Source organism: Palaemon carinicauda, chromosome 36 (genome assembly GCF_036898095.1).
Source record: "Palaemon carinicauda isolate YSFRI2023 chromosome 36, ASM3689809v2, whole genome shotgun sequence".
Classification (NCBI taxonomy): domain Eukaryota; kingdom Metazoa; phylum Arthropoda; class Malacostraca; order Decapoda; family Palaemonidae; genus Palaemon; species Palaemon carinicauda.
The window spans coordinates 68968048-68982964 of NC_090760.1; the positions used below are offsets into that span (position 1 = coordinate 68968048).

Below are 14917 nucleotides of genomic sequence, written 5' to 3' on the forward strand. Positions count from 1 at the left end.
ATCCCTGGAACAGTTCGTATCGTTAGGAAGACTACACCTCCGTCCTCTTCAATATCACCTAGCTGTTTACTGGAAAAAGGACAAGACGCTAGAAGCGGTCTCGATCCCCATTTCCGAGAAGATGAAGTCTTCCCTGACTTGGTGGAAGGACAGTATCAGCCTCAGAGAGGGTCTGCCCCTGGCTGTTCAGACTCCCAACCACGTTCTCTTCTCGGACGCATCGGACACGGGCTGGGGCGCGACATTAGACGGTCGGGAATGCTCGGGAACTTGGAACTCGAGTCAAAGGACAATGCATATCAACTGCAAGGAGCTACTGGCAGTTCATCTGGCCTTGAAAAGCTTCAAGTCTCTCCTTCAAGGCAAAGTGGTGGAGGTGAACTCGGACAACACCACGGCTTTGGCGTACATCTCCAAGCAAGGAGGGACCCACTCTATGACGTTGTATGAGATCGCAAGGGACCTCCTCACCTGGTCAAAAGATCTAAACATTTCTCTAGTAACGAGGTTCATCCAAGGCAACTTGAATGTCATGGCAGATTGCCTCAGTCGGAAGGGACAAATCATTCCAACAGAATGGACCCTACACAAGGATGTGTGCAAGAGACTGTGGGCCACATGGGGCCAGCCTACCATAGATCTCTTCGCAACCTCGATGACCAAGAGGCTCCCAATATATTGCTCACCAATCCCGGACCCAGCAGCAGTTCATATAGATGCCTTTCTCCTAGATTGGTCACATCTAGACCTACTGTATATGCATTCCCCCCCGTTCAAGATTGTCAACAAGGTACTGCAGAAGTTCGCCTCTCACGAAGGGACAAGGTTGACGTTAGTTGCTCCCCTCTGGCCCGCGAGAGAATTGTTCACCGAGGTACTTCGATGGCTAGTGGACGTTCCCAGAACTCTTCCTCTAAGGGTGGACCTTCTACGTCAGCCACACGTAAAGAAGGTACACCAAGGCCTCCACGCTCTTCGTCTGACTGCCTTCAGACTATCGAAAGACTCTCGAGAGCTAGAGGCTTTTCGAAGGAGGCAGCCAGGGCGATTGCTAGAGCAAGGAGAACATCCACTCTTAGAGTCTACCAATCGAAGTGGGAAGTCTTCCGAAACTGGTGCAAGTCAGTATCAGTATCCTCGACCAGTACCTCTGTAACTCAAATAGCTGACTTCCTTTTATACCTGAGGAAAGAAAGATCTCTTTCAGCTCCCACTATCAAGGGTTACAGAAGCATGTTGGCATCAGTCTTCCGTCACAGAGGCTTAGATCTTTCCAACAACAAAGATCTACAGGACCTCCTTAAGTCTTTTGAGACCACGAAGGAGCGTCGTTTGGCTACACCTGGTTGGAATTTAGACGTGGTACTAAGATTCCTCATGTCAGAAAGGTTCGAGCCGCTACAATCAGCCTCCTTTAAAGATCTCACTTTAAAGACTCTTTTCCTGGTTTGCTTAGCCACAGCTAAAAGAGTCAGTGAGATTCACGCCTTCAGCAGGAACATCGGATTTTCATCTGAAACGGCTACATGTTCTTTACAACTTGGTTTTCTAGCCAAAAACGAGCTACCTTCTCGTCCTTGGCCGAAATCGTTCGATATTCCAAGCCTATCAAATATGGTTGGAAATGAACTAGAAAGAGTCTTATGCCCTGTTAGAGCTCTTAAGTTCTATTTAAGACGAACTAAACCTTTACGAGGACAGTCAGAAGCTTTATGGTGTTCTGTTAAGAAACCATCTTTGCCTATGTCAAAGAATGCTTTATCCTATTTTATCAGACTGTTAATACGAGAAGCTCATTCCCATCTGAGTGAGGAAGACCAAGCTTTGCTGAAGGTAAGGACACATGAAGTTAGAGCTGTCGCAACTTCAGTGGCCTTTAAACAAAATAGATCTCTGCGAAGTATAATGGACGCAACCTATTGGAGAAGCAAGTCAGTGTTCGCGTCTTTTTATCTTAAAGATGTCCAGTCTCTTTACGAGAACTGCTACACCCTGGGATCATTCGTAGCAGCGAGTGCAGTAGTGGGTGAGGGCTCAACCACTACATTCCCCTAATTCCATAACCTTTTTAATCTTTCTCTTGAAATGTTTTTATTGTTGTTTTTGGGTTGTCCGGAAGGCTAAGAAGCCTTTCACATCCTGGATTGATTTGGCGAGTGGTCAAATTCTTTTCTTGAGAAGCGCCTAGATTAGAGGTTTTGATGAGGTCCTGTAGTATGGGTTGCAACCCTTCATACTTCAGATCCTAGGGGTCGCTCAGCATCCTAAGAGGATCGCGAGGCTCCGTAAGGAAGACGTACTTAAAAAGGCAGAGTAATTGTTCAAGTCGACTTCCTTACCAGGTACTTATTTATTTTATGTTTGTTATTTTGATAACTGCTAAAATGAAATAAAAAATCCTTAGCTCATAATAATGTAAACATTTATTGCTGGTCTCTACCCACCCCCCTGGGTGTGAATCAGCTTATATAATCACCGGCTAAGTTAAATATTGAAAAATGTTATTTTGATAATAAAATAAATTTTTGAATATACTTACCCGGTGATTATATATTAAAGGACCCTCCCTTCCTCCCCAATAGAGACGCAGTGGACCGAGGAGAAAATTGAGTTCTTTGTTTACAATGAGTACTGAGTACCTGCACGACAGATGGCGCTGTTGAAGTACACCCCCTACCTGCATAGCGATCGCTGGCGGATTTTTTACGTAGAGTTTTTCTGTCGAGCAGCAGAGCTGCAGCTTATATAATCACCGGGTAAGTATATTCAAAAATTTATTTTATTATCAAAATAACATATTACATCATTTAATACAGTAAGCAAAACAACATTTATAATAACCTGATATCCATTTGATATGAAACCTGACTATTTGTTGACTTTTGTATCGGGAAAGCATAGGCATGCGATTCAGGTTAGGCTTAACAGAGGCCAAAATCTAATAAAATTTGACTTACATAAAGCTTCTTGGAACCTATTAAGTTTGTAAATTGAGACCCTTCTATATATTATTTCCCTATAACCTTAATAAATTTATGTTTTATTTTTTCATTCTAAAACAGGCAATATTCTTCACACCATTCTCATCTCTGGGCATAGTTGCTGAAGGATGTTCCACTTATACCTTTCCTATGGTCATGGGACACAGCAAAGCAACAGAATTATTGCTCTTTGATAAGAAGGTAAGGGTTTTACCTTGCTTGTTGGAAAGCTAGATTTGAAAGTACGCTTTGAGCTAAGAAAAGAAAATCATATTTTGTTCTCAAGCTTCGTATTCTGTTTAATTCTGTTATGTACAGTTATTTTTTAAAGGCCTCTCATGAATGGCAGAGGCAAGAGACAGTGACATTGCCCTATCAAGCAGGAAAATGCCCTAGAGACTGACCATATATACATATGATCAATGCCCAAGTCCCTTCTCCATCCAAGCTGGGACCAAGAGGGACAGGCAATGGCTGCTGATGACTCAGCAGATAGGCCTATAGGCTCCCTCAAACCCTCTATCCTAAGTTCACAAGGATGGTGAGGTTGCAGCAACCAAAGGAACTAACAAGTTTGAGCGGACTCGAACCCCAGTCTGGCAATCTTCAGTCAGGGACGTTACCGCATAGGCTACCATAACACAGGAATTCGTTGTACTCTACGCTCTGAGGAAGTGCACCTTGTCACACCATTACTGAGCAGAGAGTAACCAAACAGATATTGTGGGGAGAGATGGCGTCGGTGGTGGGCGGTGCTACACACAGGAATTCTCCGCTCAGTATGGGTGTGACAGGGTGCACTTCTTGAGCGAGATACATTTATTATCATTATTATCAACTGCCAAGCTACAACCCTAGTTGGAAAAGCAGGATGCTATAAGCCCAAAGGCTCCAACAGGGAAAATAGCCCAGTGAGGAAAGGAAACAAGGAATAATAAAATATTTTAAGAACGGTAACATTGAAATATATATCTCCTATATAAACTATAAAAAATTTAACAAAAGAAGAGAAAGAGAAATAAAATAAAATAGAATAGTGTACCCTCAAGTAAGAGAACTCTAAGACAGACAATGAAAGACCATGGTACATAAGCTATGGCACTACCCAAGACTAGAGAACAATGGTTTGATATCTGAGTATCCTTATCCTAGAAGAGCTGCTTACCATAGATAAATAGTCTCTTTTACCCTTACCAAGAGGAAAGTGGCCACTGAACAATAACAGTGCAGTAGTTAACCCTTTGGGTAAAGAAGAATTGTTTGGTAATCTCAGTGTTGTCATGTGTATGAGGACAGGGAAAAATCTGTAAGAATAGGCCAGATTATTTGGTGTATGTGTAGGCAAATGATCCAATGTAGTACTGTCTGGCCAGTCAAAGGACCCCATAACTCCCTAGCGGTAGTATCTAAATGGGTGGTTGGTGCCCTGGCCAACCCACTACCTATGTGGGAATTGTTTGTTTTGTGTTGATAAGCTGACATCTGGAATCGGAGGAAATATAGAGAAGGCAAAAATAGTATGAAATGATAAGTTTATCACACTGAAAGGAATGACATCCAATTAAAAACAGTGGATTAAGTGATATGATGATGTAGATGTAAGTAAAATAAACATTGAAATGAATAAGAAAGTTGGAATGGGTAGGAGGCTTTGGCAAGGAAAAATCTTACCAGTTATTCTTTGATATTAGAAAAGGCACAAAGCAGGAATGAGGGTAAACAAAATATTAGTTTATATTCTTAAATTATTATTCATGTTTATGAATCCCTAGAAGGACCAGTTTCTTTTTGTATGAAATAGGACAGTTAATTTGAATCTTTTTGTATGGCTAATCAGTCATGTCTTTTTGTAAAAAAACAATAATGTAAAAAGCAATTATATTGTAAATAAGACAGCAGTTTTAACTTTAAAATATTCTCTTTATCTTATTTTACTGTTTTATTATAGTCCACATCTTTTCAGTACAATAGTGATAATTTTTTGTACAGTTGATATAATTTAAAACCTTCAGTTCTGGACATCATTAAATTTTATTGGAGCTACTATGAGTTAAACAAGTTTTAAGATATTCATACAGAACAAAGACTTTGAGCAGCATTGGAAAACTTGAGAAGTCTAACTCATTGGTTTGGTTAAACTGTCTCCTAATGTTAATAATACAGAACTGTATTTGCTTCTTATTTTAATGGCTAAACTGAAGCCTATTCTAGTATATTTTTTTCTTTATCTAAGGTTAGTGCAGCCGAGGCCTGCAAATTGGGCCTGGTGACGGAAGTGTACCCCGATGCCACCTTTCAAGAAGAGGTGTGGCCACGAGTACGAGCCATGACCAAGCTTCCGCCAAAATCCCTCCTCTATTCGAAACAGTTGTGTCGGGAAATTCACCGGGCAAAGCTACATGAGGTAATTGTTTTTTTTTTTACTTGTATTCATAATTTTCATTACGACTTTGTTTTGTTTTAATTTTTAAAAAGCAAAGTTCCTTAATTTGGGAAAGCGGGACTTGAAAATAACAGACAGTTATTACTGCAATATTTATCCCGTATCTGCTGAATTAATGATGTGCCCCTTTGCAAAAACATATTCCAAAATATGAATGGCTTCATGATCCCAAGTAGGTTCATCAGATTATTATTATTATTATTATTATTATTATTATTATTATTATTATTATTATTATTACTTACTTACTTACTGAGCTACAACCCTAGTTGGAAAAGCAGGTTGCTATAAGCTCAGGGGCTCCAACAGGGAAAATATCCCAGTGAGGAAAGGAGAGAAGGAAAAATAAGATATTTTAAGAGTAACAACATTAGAATAAATATATCCAATATAAATTATAAAAACTAACAAAAGAAGAGGAAGGGAAATAAGACAGAATAATGTGCCCGAGTGTACCCCCTAGCAAGAGAACTCTAATCCATTCTCAAACACTACATTAAACATCCAGACCCTTCCAATAGAAAACCACCTATACCCATTTGTCGAGCTCCCACCAGGTTATCATTTTTTTCTCACGTGTTCCCATGAAAACATGTTTTGTCTGAAAACCGATGTGTACTTTACTTCATTCTTTATAAGGTTTGTTGTCTTAACAAAGACATTGAGTGAAAGGGGACATGATGAAATGGAAAGTTTTTCAAAATCATTTGATAACCACTTGGTAATTTAAAAGGATACTTTTGTGAATCCACTCTGTACTTTAGTATTAATTTGAACTCTGATATGTAATATTCAGGAGAAAATATGAATTTTAGCCGTGAAGATTATCTGAGAAATACTGAACTGAGTAAACTAGTGACAATTAAGTTAAAGCACTTAGTTATGGGAAACTAGAATTTAAACAGAAAGGGATTTTGAGAAATCTGCTTAAATAGTATTAGATTAATCAGTGGTAAGTTAAAACAAAATTATTTATTATTCGGCACTCATCCCAGTGTTGTCAGGACCCTAAAATTTGGGTAGGAAGTGTATGAAATGGGAGACAGTGGGTGAAATGCTTTAGATGTCATAATTCCCCAAACAGAAGAGCTCACATGAAAGTTATAGGGGATGACTAGGTCTGTTATATAGCTTTGATTGAAATACTGTATACAGTATGACCAACTTCCAAGACATGAATGCCCTTATATGGTAATGTGATCTAGCAGTGAATTTAAGAACCACTGAGCAAGAATTTTAGTTGTAGGGAAAATATTAAGGTTGCTGTTGATCAGCGACAAGTTCTCTACCTCCACCCAAGATAGGACCAGGGATGCCCAGGTACAGGTAACTGATGACACCGTTGGTAAGTGTGTGGGCCTGTCAGTCACCCCCACCCCCATTCTTAATTCACAAGGACAGTAAAGATGTAGACACTAATGAACGCTATTTTGCCTTGAGCACGATGTAAGCTTGAACCTTCAAATTTCTATTATTATTATTATTATTATTATTACTTGCCAAGCTACAACCCTAGTTGGAAAAGCAGGATGGTATAAGCCCAAGGGCTCCAACAGAGAAAAATAACCCAGTGAGAAAAGAAAATAAGGAAATAAATAAACTGCAGTACAAGAGAATTGATTAACAATAAGATAGAATATTTTCAGAACAATAACATTAAAATAAATCTTTCATATAAAAACTTATTAAAAACAAGAGGAAGAAATATAAGATAGAATAGTGTGGCCGAGTGTACCCTCAAGCAAGAGAACTCTACCCCAAGACAGTGGAAGACCATAGTATGGCACAACCCAAGACTTAGAGAACAATGGCTTGAGTTTGGAGTGACCTTTTCCTAGAAGAGCTGCTTACCATAGCTAAAGTCTCTTCTACCCTTACCAAGAGAAAAGTAACCACTGAACAATTACAGTGCAGTAGTTAGTCCCTTGAGCGAAGGAGAACATTTCAGTCTACCATAACCCAAGTAGTTTTGTAAAGTTAATATCATATTAGTGTTAGTGCAATTAATTCATATTTCTTTTCATTTGCAACCTATTCATTAACTTCATCATGCTATCGTTTAACCACTGAATGCTGCTTTCTTTAGATCCAGTGCAACCAATATCAAAATCATATAACAGAGTAACTGCATATATTATCTTAATATTATCTTTAACTTTATAACTTTATTAAACGTTTTGAAACCTGAAAGTATTCGAGTAGGGCAGGCTCCAGCTTAAGAAATTGTTTGGCAACCTTTATTTTAGGTAAGGTTGAAAAAATATATAAAAAATCTTATGGATTTGTCTTTTGTTCCAAGTTTCATAAATCAGACACTATTTTGGGGTACTATCTGTAGTCTGTCTTAATGTCAGTGAATACATTCATTACGATGCCAATTTACGAAAACAAACATTGTGCTCGAGTAGAGTGCAGCTGGGTCTGCCCCACCCTTTTTTACCTTTTGCTTACAGTAATGTACTTTAATCTTAAAATCACCTTGTATCCGTCTTCATCCCCTCCCAACATTCTCCCAGCTATCTCTTATCCTACCCCAATCCCTGTCAAGTCCTTTCAGACTTGGACTTTTCAACCTTCTCTGTGGTCTCTTACAAGTCGCCCATCTTTGCCTTGCTCCAATTGTTAACTCTCGTTTTGAAATCGTAGGTTGTGAGAATTGCTTATGATAATTTGTAAATCAGGTTTATTTTCATTCCTAATGAGCGGAGGTCATTACCATTTGTTTTTCTTGCAGGTGAACATTGCCGAGTCCAAGAGGGTGGCAGAACGTTTGGTAGCAAAGCTGTGTCCAGATAGTGAAGAGTACAAGAAATTTGCAAGTTCCTTGCCTCCTTTACCTGCTAATGTAAAGATTTGATAGCTTTGTTGGAGTTGATATTTTGTGCACTTTATGAAGTGCTAAGTAGCACAGATACTAAAATGATGGTTATGATGGTATGCAGCCTCTGCAATGTAGCATGCGATAGTGGCATAATCCTGGTGTGATAACTGCGGTTAAGGTCTGCAGATATTTTTGTGAATAATGCAACTGGACAGTACAATATATTGTGGATGATCTTCTCATTAACTCTAATGAAGACATATAGTAAATGTTTTATAATGTTATATCAATCTGTATTTTAGGTTTATATTCTAGATGATAAATAAAAGCAAGATAGATTTTTCATTCTTCTTCATTGTAGAATTTTTGTTTCATATTCCCATATTATTGGCTACACGAAGCTTCCTCCTTAAAGAATCTTACTGATATGTAACCTGTGAAAGCTAGGTATATATGGATAAAGGATTAGGATGAACATCTGTAGAAAGATACAAGCCATAGAAAAAGGTCATTGATGAAGACTAAATTACAAGACTAATTTCATATTTAACTAAAAAGTTGAGTTGGATTTAGAGGTGTTAATGATGTCAATAGAAACCTGAAACAATAGGAGACCAAGTGCAGTCGTTTAGACCTGCCTGAAACAAAAATAAACAAAAAAGGAAGAAGTAAGAAGTGATAGAGCTTATCCCAAAGATAAGCAATTGATTTGTTGTTAATCAGGGACAAGGCTGTGAACTCCAGGGAAAATGGGGACACAAAGAGAATTCCATAGTTTGACGGTAGAGGGTAATCAACACTGTGCAGGTCAAACAATCCAGTATTAACTGATCCTTAAAATTATACTCTAATCAAGTATTGTAGATTAACTAGGTCACTTAGTTACATTTTTGGACTTTCGTAGGACTTACGCAAAAGATTTGCTTTTAAATGAGAGATAATAATTAAAGGAAGGTAAAGTAAAAATAAAGTTTTACTAGTAGGTGGGGAGACTGCCAAAATGTGCAAAAGAGGTTTATAGACACCGCAAAGAACCATTAGTTTGTCTACAGTGTCCCATCCAAGACAGAAAGTAAGTGGAACCTCCATGACCAATCGGTGAATTAGGTGTTCAGTGCTGTCAGTGAACCTCGCATTGTACTCTGTAAGCATTACTTAAGGGTCTGTAATGTCCCTTCAGCTCTTAGCTGCTGCTACATTTTAGCCTTATGTTCCTACTGTCCCCCTTTTTTTTCCCCTGTGAAATTTTGGCAATGAATGGCCTCCCACCTCCCAAAACGACTATGTTGCCCAAATTTACTATTATTTATTATTCTGAATCCGATTGAATGCTGAAATTAAAGGTTTGATTTCAAGCAAAATCGTCACTAAGTGGTGTGTTCTGACGAGAATGGTTATACCAGACTGTGAAGTAAAATGAATGTTGAAATATGGCAGGTGAAAGAGGTGAAACAAATATAAAGTAGTGGTAGTACTTGGGTCTAGCTAAAGTTCATGAACCAGCAATTGGTCTAACAGTCCATTGGTATATGTATAATAAAGAAAAGATTGGAAATGAGGGTAAAATCCAAGAGAGATGGAATAGAATCAGCAGAACTATCCAAAACAATAAGCAAACTAAAAACCCAAGATATTCATACACACAATCAAAGCAAAATTAAGGAATCACTAAATAAAGGAAGAAGCATCAAATTGATGAAAAGATAACTTGGAACAGGATGCCAACAGATGTTTGCTGAAAGGATGAAAACTGAAATATCAACGAAAGAGATGGAGTTATGAAAATTGCAAAGGATTTCTATACAATGTTACACAATAGTGATATAGGAAATAAATTTACCAATACTGATAATGAAACACCTGAGCTAGTATAAAAAGTAACAGTAGGAGAAGCAAAGAAAGCAATAATAGGCAAGGAAAGAGGCAAAACAGCAGGAGAAAATGGCCTAACAAAGGATTTAATAACACATGGAGGAGATTTCATTCTAGTTAATCAAGCTGAACTTTACATAAAATGTCTGCAAGAGTGCTCTATGCCTACAGTTTGGAAAAACTTTATCATTATACTAATTCACAACAAGGGAGACATAAAAGACCTATAAAAATTACCACCCAATAAGTAATGTATAGAATATTTACAAAGATCATATTAGGCCAAATAGAAAGACAACTAGACTTTAATCTACTTAAGAGAACAGGCAGGCTTTAGAAGTAGGTATTCAACAACTGACCATATCCATGTAATTAACCAGGTAATGGAAAAATCCATAGAATATGACAAACCACTATGTATGGCATTTATACACTATGAGAAAGCTTTTAATTCTGTCAAAACTTCAGCAGAAATGAAAGCCCTTCAAAGGTAAGGAATAGACCAATCTTATGTTAGAACACTCTAAGAACTATACAGGAAATACAACTATCCTTAAAACTATATAAATATAGTGAGAAAATTCTGATTGAAAAAGGAATTAGACACGGAGAGCTCATCTCTCCTAAATTATTCACAGTAAGCCTAGAAGAAGTTTTTAAAAATTTAGATTGTAAAATTGTAGGAATTAATATTAATGGGGAATACCTTAACAACTTCAGATTGCAGCTGACATAGTTCTGTTGGTGAATCATGAGAGGAATTACAAAAGATGATAGATTTGAATAAAGCAAAAATTGTAGGACTGAAAATGAATATGAGTAAAACTAAGATAATGTTCAATGAAAATACAGAGACAACAAATAAGGGTTATGGAAGAATCTCTAGAGATTGTTAATGAATATATATGCTTAAGACAGACAGTAAGTGTTCCCCAGGGCACGAGACTGACATTAAAAGAAGGATAAGCAAGGGGTGGAGAGCTTTTGGTAAACAAAATGAGATTAAGAAGAGTAAAATGCAACTCTCTAAAAAGAAAAGTATTTAATCAGATGGTCCTACCAGTATTAACTTATGCATCTAAAACTTTAAGCCTTACTAAAGCCTTAGAATATAAGCTAGATACAACTGAAAGAGCTATGGAAAGAATAATGGTGGGAATAACACTATGAGACAAAAAGAACAACACAGATACAAGAGAAAAACATGGATACAAGAGAAAACTGAAGTAGAGGATATTCTAACATGCCAAAAAAAAAAAAAAATGAAATGGACGTGAGTAGGACATATAATGAGAATGACATAATAGATGGACATTAAGAATACCAGAATGGGTCCCTCGAGATTACAAGGGAAGGAAGAGAACACGATGGATTGACAAACTAAGAAAATTGGTGGGTATAGACTGGCATAGAAAGACAACAAACAGATGCATGTGGAAGGACATGTCAGAGGCCTTCGTCCTGCAGTGGACTAGTTTTACACACACACACACACACACACACACACATATATATATATATATATATATATATATATATATATATATATATATATATATATATATATATACAGAGAGAGAGAGAGAGAGAGAGAGAGAGAGAGAGAGAGAGAGAGAGAGAGAGAGAGAGAGAGAGAGAGAGAGAGAGAGGTGCACATCAATTCACGCATAATTTTATAAGTTTCCTCTTGATAACATACATTCAATAGCCTGTCACCTGGACGAGATTCGATAGCCTTATGTAAGGTAATACCAAGTACAGTATACGTGGGTAAGAGTGGCAAATGGAATAGTGGTAGAAAGGACATCAATAGATTATGTGTTGATAACTAGAAGGATGATTGGAAGATGGAAAGATGTACACATGTTTAGGGGTATAGCTAACTGTATGTCTGATCATTTTTTGGTTGAAGGAAATTTATTTGTAGCAAAAGAAGGGGGGGGGGGTGTTGTAAAAGGGAGGCAGTGAAGGTTGAAGAGTTAATAAAACCAGAAGTGAAAATTGAATATCAAGATAGGTTAGAAGTGGCATATGACGAAGTAAAAGTGAGAGAAACTGGTAATTTAGAGGAGTCGAAGTTAGTAAAAGAAATTTTTGTTGGGATTGCAAGTGATGTGTGTGGCAAGAGGACTGTTGGAGGCAGCATGAGTAAGGGTAGTGAATGGTGGAATGAAGGAGTGAAGATAAAAGTGGAAGAGAAAAAGAGGGCATTTGAAGAGTAATAGAGAAGAGAAGTATGAAAGACTTAGCGAGAAAATGTGAAAGTTAAACTTGAGGTAGCTGAGGCAAAGAGGGCAGCTGACTGGAGAGGGGTCAGGGATTGGGTCGTTCATATGAAAAAGTTTTGGAAAGAAGTGAAGAGAGTAATGAAGGGTAGTTCGAGAATTGAAGAGACAGTAAAAGATGGAAATGGAAGGTAGTTAAGAGGAGAGGAGGCAAGGAAAAGGTGGGCGGAATATTTTTAAAGTTTACTGAATGTAGAGGATAATAGGGAGGCAGATATAATTGCTGTTGCAGGTGTTGAGATGCCAGTGATGGTAGATGAGAGTGAGAGAGAGATTACAAGAGAGGAAGTGAAGAGAGCACTAGATGAAACTAGAGTAGGAAAAGCAACTGGTACGGATGGTGTGAGAGCTGAGATGTTGAAGGAAGAGAGTGTGACTGTACTTGAATGGTTGGTGAGATTGTTTAATATATGTTTTATGTTGTCAGTGGTACCAGTGGAATGGGTGTGTGCGTGTATTGTTCCGCTATATAAAGATAAGGGGTATGTGCACGAGTCATGTAATTTTAGGGTTATTAGTTTGATGAGTGTGGTTAGAAAAGTGTATGGTAGATTACTAATGAACAGGATAAAACAGAGGATGCAATCTTAGAAGCGCAAGGTGGTTTTAGAAGAGATAAGGGATGTAATGATCAGATTTTTATAGTAAGGCAGATATCCGAGAAATATTTAGTGAAAGGTAAGGAGGTGTATGTTGCATTTATGGATCTGGAGAAAGCTTCTGATGGTTATAGGGAAGCGATGTGGAATGTTACGAGTTAATATGGAATTGGTTGAAGGTTGTTGCAAGCAGTGAAAAGTTTTTACAAAGGTAGTAAAGCATGTGTTAGGATAAGCAATGAAGTGAGCGAGTGGTTTCCAGTGAGAGTGGGGCTGAGACAGGGATGTGTGATATTGCCATGGTTGTTTAATTTGTTTGTTTATGGAGTTGCAAGAGAGATGAATAATCGAGTACGTGGTTGAGGATTGAAACTGACAGCTGATAGTGATCATGAGTGGGAGGTGAATCAGTTGTTGTTTATGGATAATACTGTATTGATTGCAGACTTGGAGGAGAAGCGGAGTCGATTAGTGATAGTTTGGAAGGGTGTGTGAGAGAAGGAAGTTGATAGTTGATGTGGGTAAGAGTAAGGCTATGGGATGCATGAGAAGGGAGTGGTTCAAGTACTTGGGTTCTTTTGTTACTGCAAATGGTGGAGTGGAAGCAGATGTCAGCAAGTGAAAGAAGGATGTAAAGTGTTGGGGGCAATGAAGGGATTACAAGAGAGGAAGTGAAGACTAGAGAGTTAGGAATGAATGTAAAAAGAGTTCTGTATGAGAAAGTGATCATACCAACTGTGATGTATGGATCGGAGTTGTGGAGAAAGAAAGTGACGGAAAGTCAGAAATTTAATGTGTTCGAGATGAAGTATCTGAGTGGCATGGCTGATGTATCTCGATTAGATAGGGTCATTAACTATGCGAGAACAGGTGTAAGAAATGACATAGCAGCGAGAGTGGATATGAAAGTGTTGAGGTGGTTTGGCCATGTAAACAGAATAGAAAATGTCCGTCAGCTAAAAAAGGGATGAATGCAAGAATTGATGGGAAATGTACAAGAAGGACAAGGTTTAGGTGAATGGATGGAGTGAAGAAAGATCTAGATGATAGGAGAATAGATGTGAGAGAGGCAAGAGAGCGCACTAGATTGGAATGAATGGCAAGCAATTGTAACACAGTTCCGTTAGGCCCTACTGTTTCCTCCGGTCGCCTTAATGACTGCTGAGGTAACGGCAGTAGGGGATTCATCATATGGAGCTTCATTTGTGGTGGATAACGAGAGAGGGCGGACTGTGACATCCTAGCAGTAGGCTACCAACCAAACTCGGCTGAATCCCTTGTCAGGCTGAGAGGAGCGAAGAGATGAAAAGTCTCCTTTTGTCTCTTTTTTTTATTGATGCCTCTTCCAAAAAATTGGGGAAATGCCTTGGTAATAGATAGATAGATGTAAGGTCAAACGTTGGATTGCTTGAACCATTCCTCTCTTTATTTTAGGTCAAGTAAATTTATTCATGACCTTCAGAATCCCCCCATCTCTCTCTCTCTCTCTCTCTCTCTCTCTCTCTCTCTCTCTCTCTCTCTCTCTCTCTCTCTATGTATCTACGCCTATAAGGATATTGTTTATCGTCAAAGGTTTATGAAAATGACCATAAAAATGCATAAATTTTAGGTGTAATTTACTAATAACACGTAATAAATGATCATATTGAAATACAGAAGCATCTGTAGGTTACATGCAGGCATTAAAGATAGTTCGATGGTAAGACACAATATCACAAGTCTTGCGATTACGTAATTACGATCAAGTACGAGAACGAATGGGCCTCTCTCTCTCTCTCTCTCTCTCTCTCTCTCTCTCTCTCTCTCTCTCTCTCTCTCTCTCTCTCTCTCTCTCTCTCTCTCGGAAATTATCCGAGAAAAAGATAAAAAGCAATTTGAATTCACAGATAATAATCTTCCATATAGATAATCATCCC

The 14917-nt window shown here is 38.2% G+C and overlaps 2 protein-coding genes across 3 annotated transcripts in view; one reads left to right on the plus strand and one right to left on the minus strand.

Annotated features, from left to right (window-relative positions):
* Nucleotides 1–8608, plus strand: part of LOC137628876 (enoyl-CoA delta isomerase 2-like) — a 50355-nt gene extending 41747 nt beyond the window's left edge. For both annotated transcript variants that reach the window (XM_068360128.1, XM_068360127.1), the window contains exons 5-7: nt 3063–3182; nt 5215–5385; nt 8159–8608. In XM_068360128.1, the coding sequence (XP_068216229.1) occupies nt 3063–3182; nt 5215–5385; nt 8159–8281 (414 nt within the window). In that variant the 3' untranslated portion in view covers nt 8282–8608. The remainder of the gene's footprint in view (nt 1–3062; nt 3183–5214; nt 5386–8158) is intronic.
* LOC137628880 (uncharacterized) overlaps nt 1–14917 on the minus strand; it is a 403929-nt gene that overhangs the window by 108610 nt on the left and 280402 nt on the right. The window lies entirely within an intron of this gene.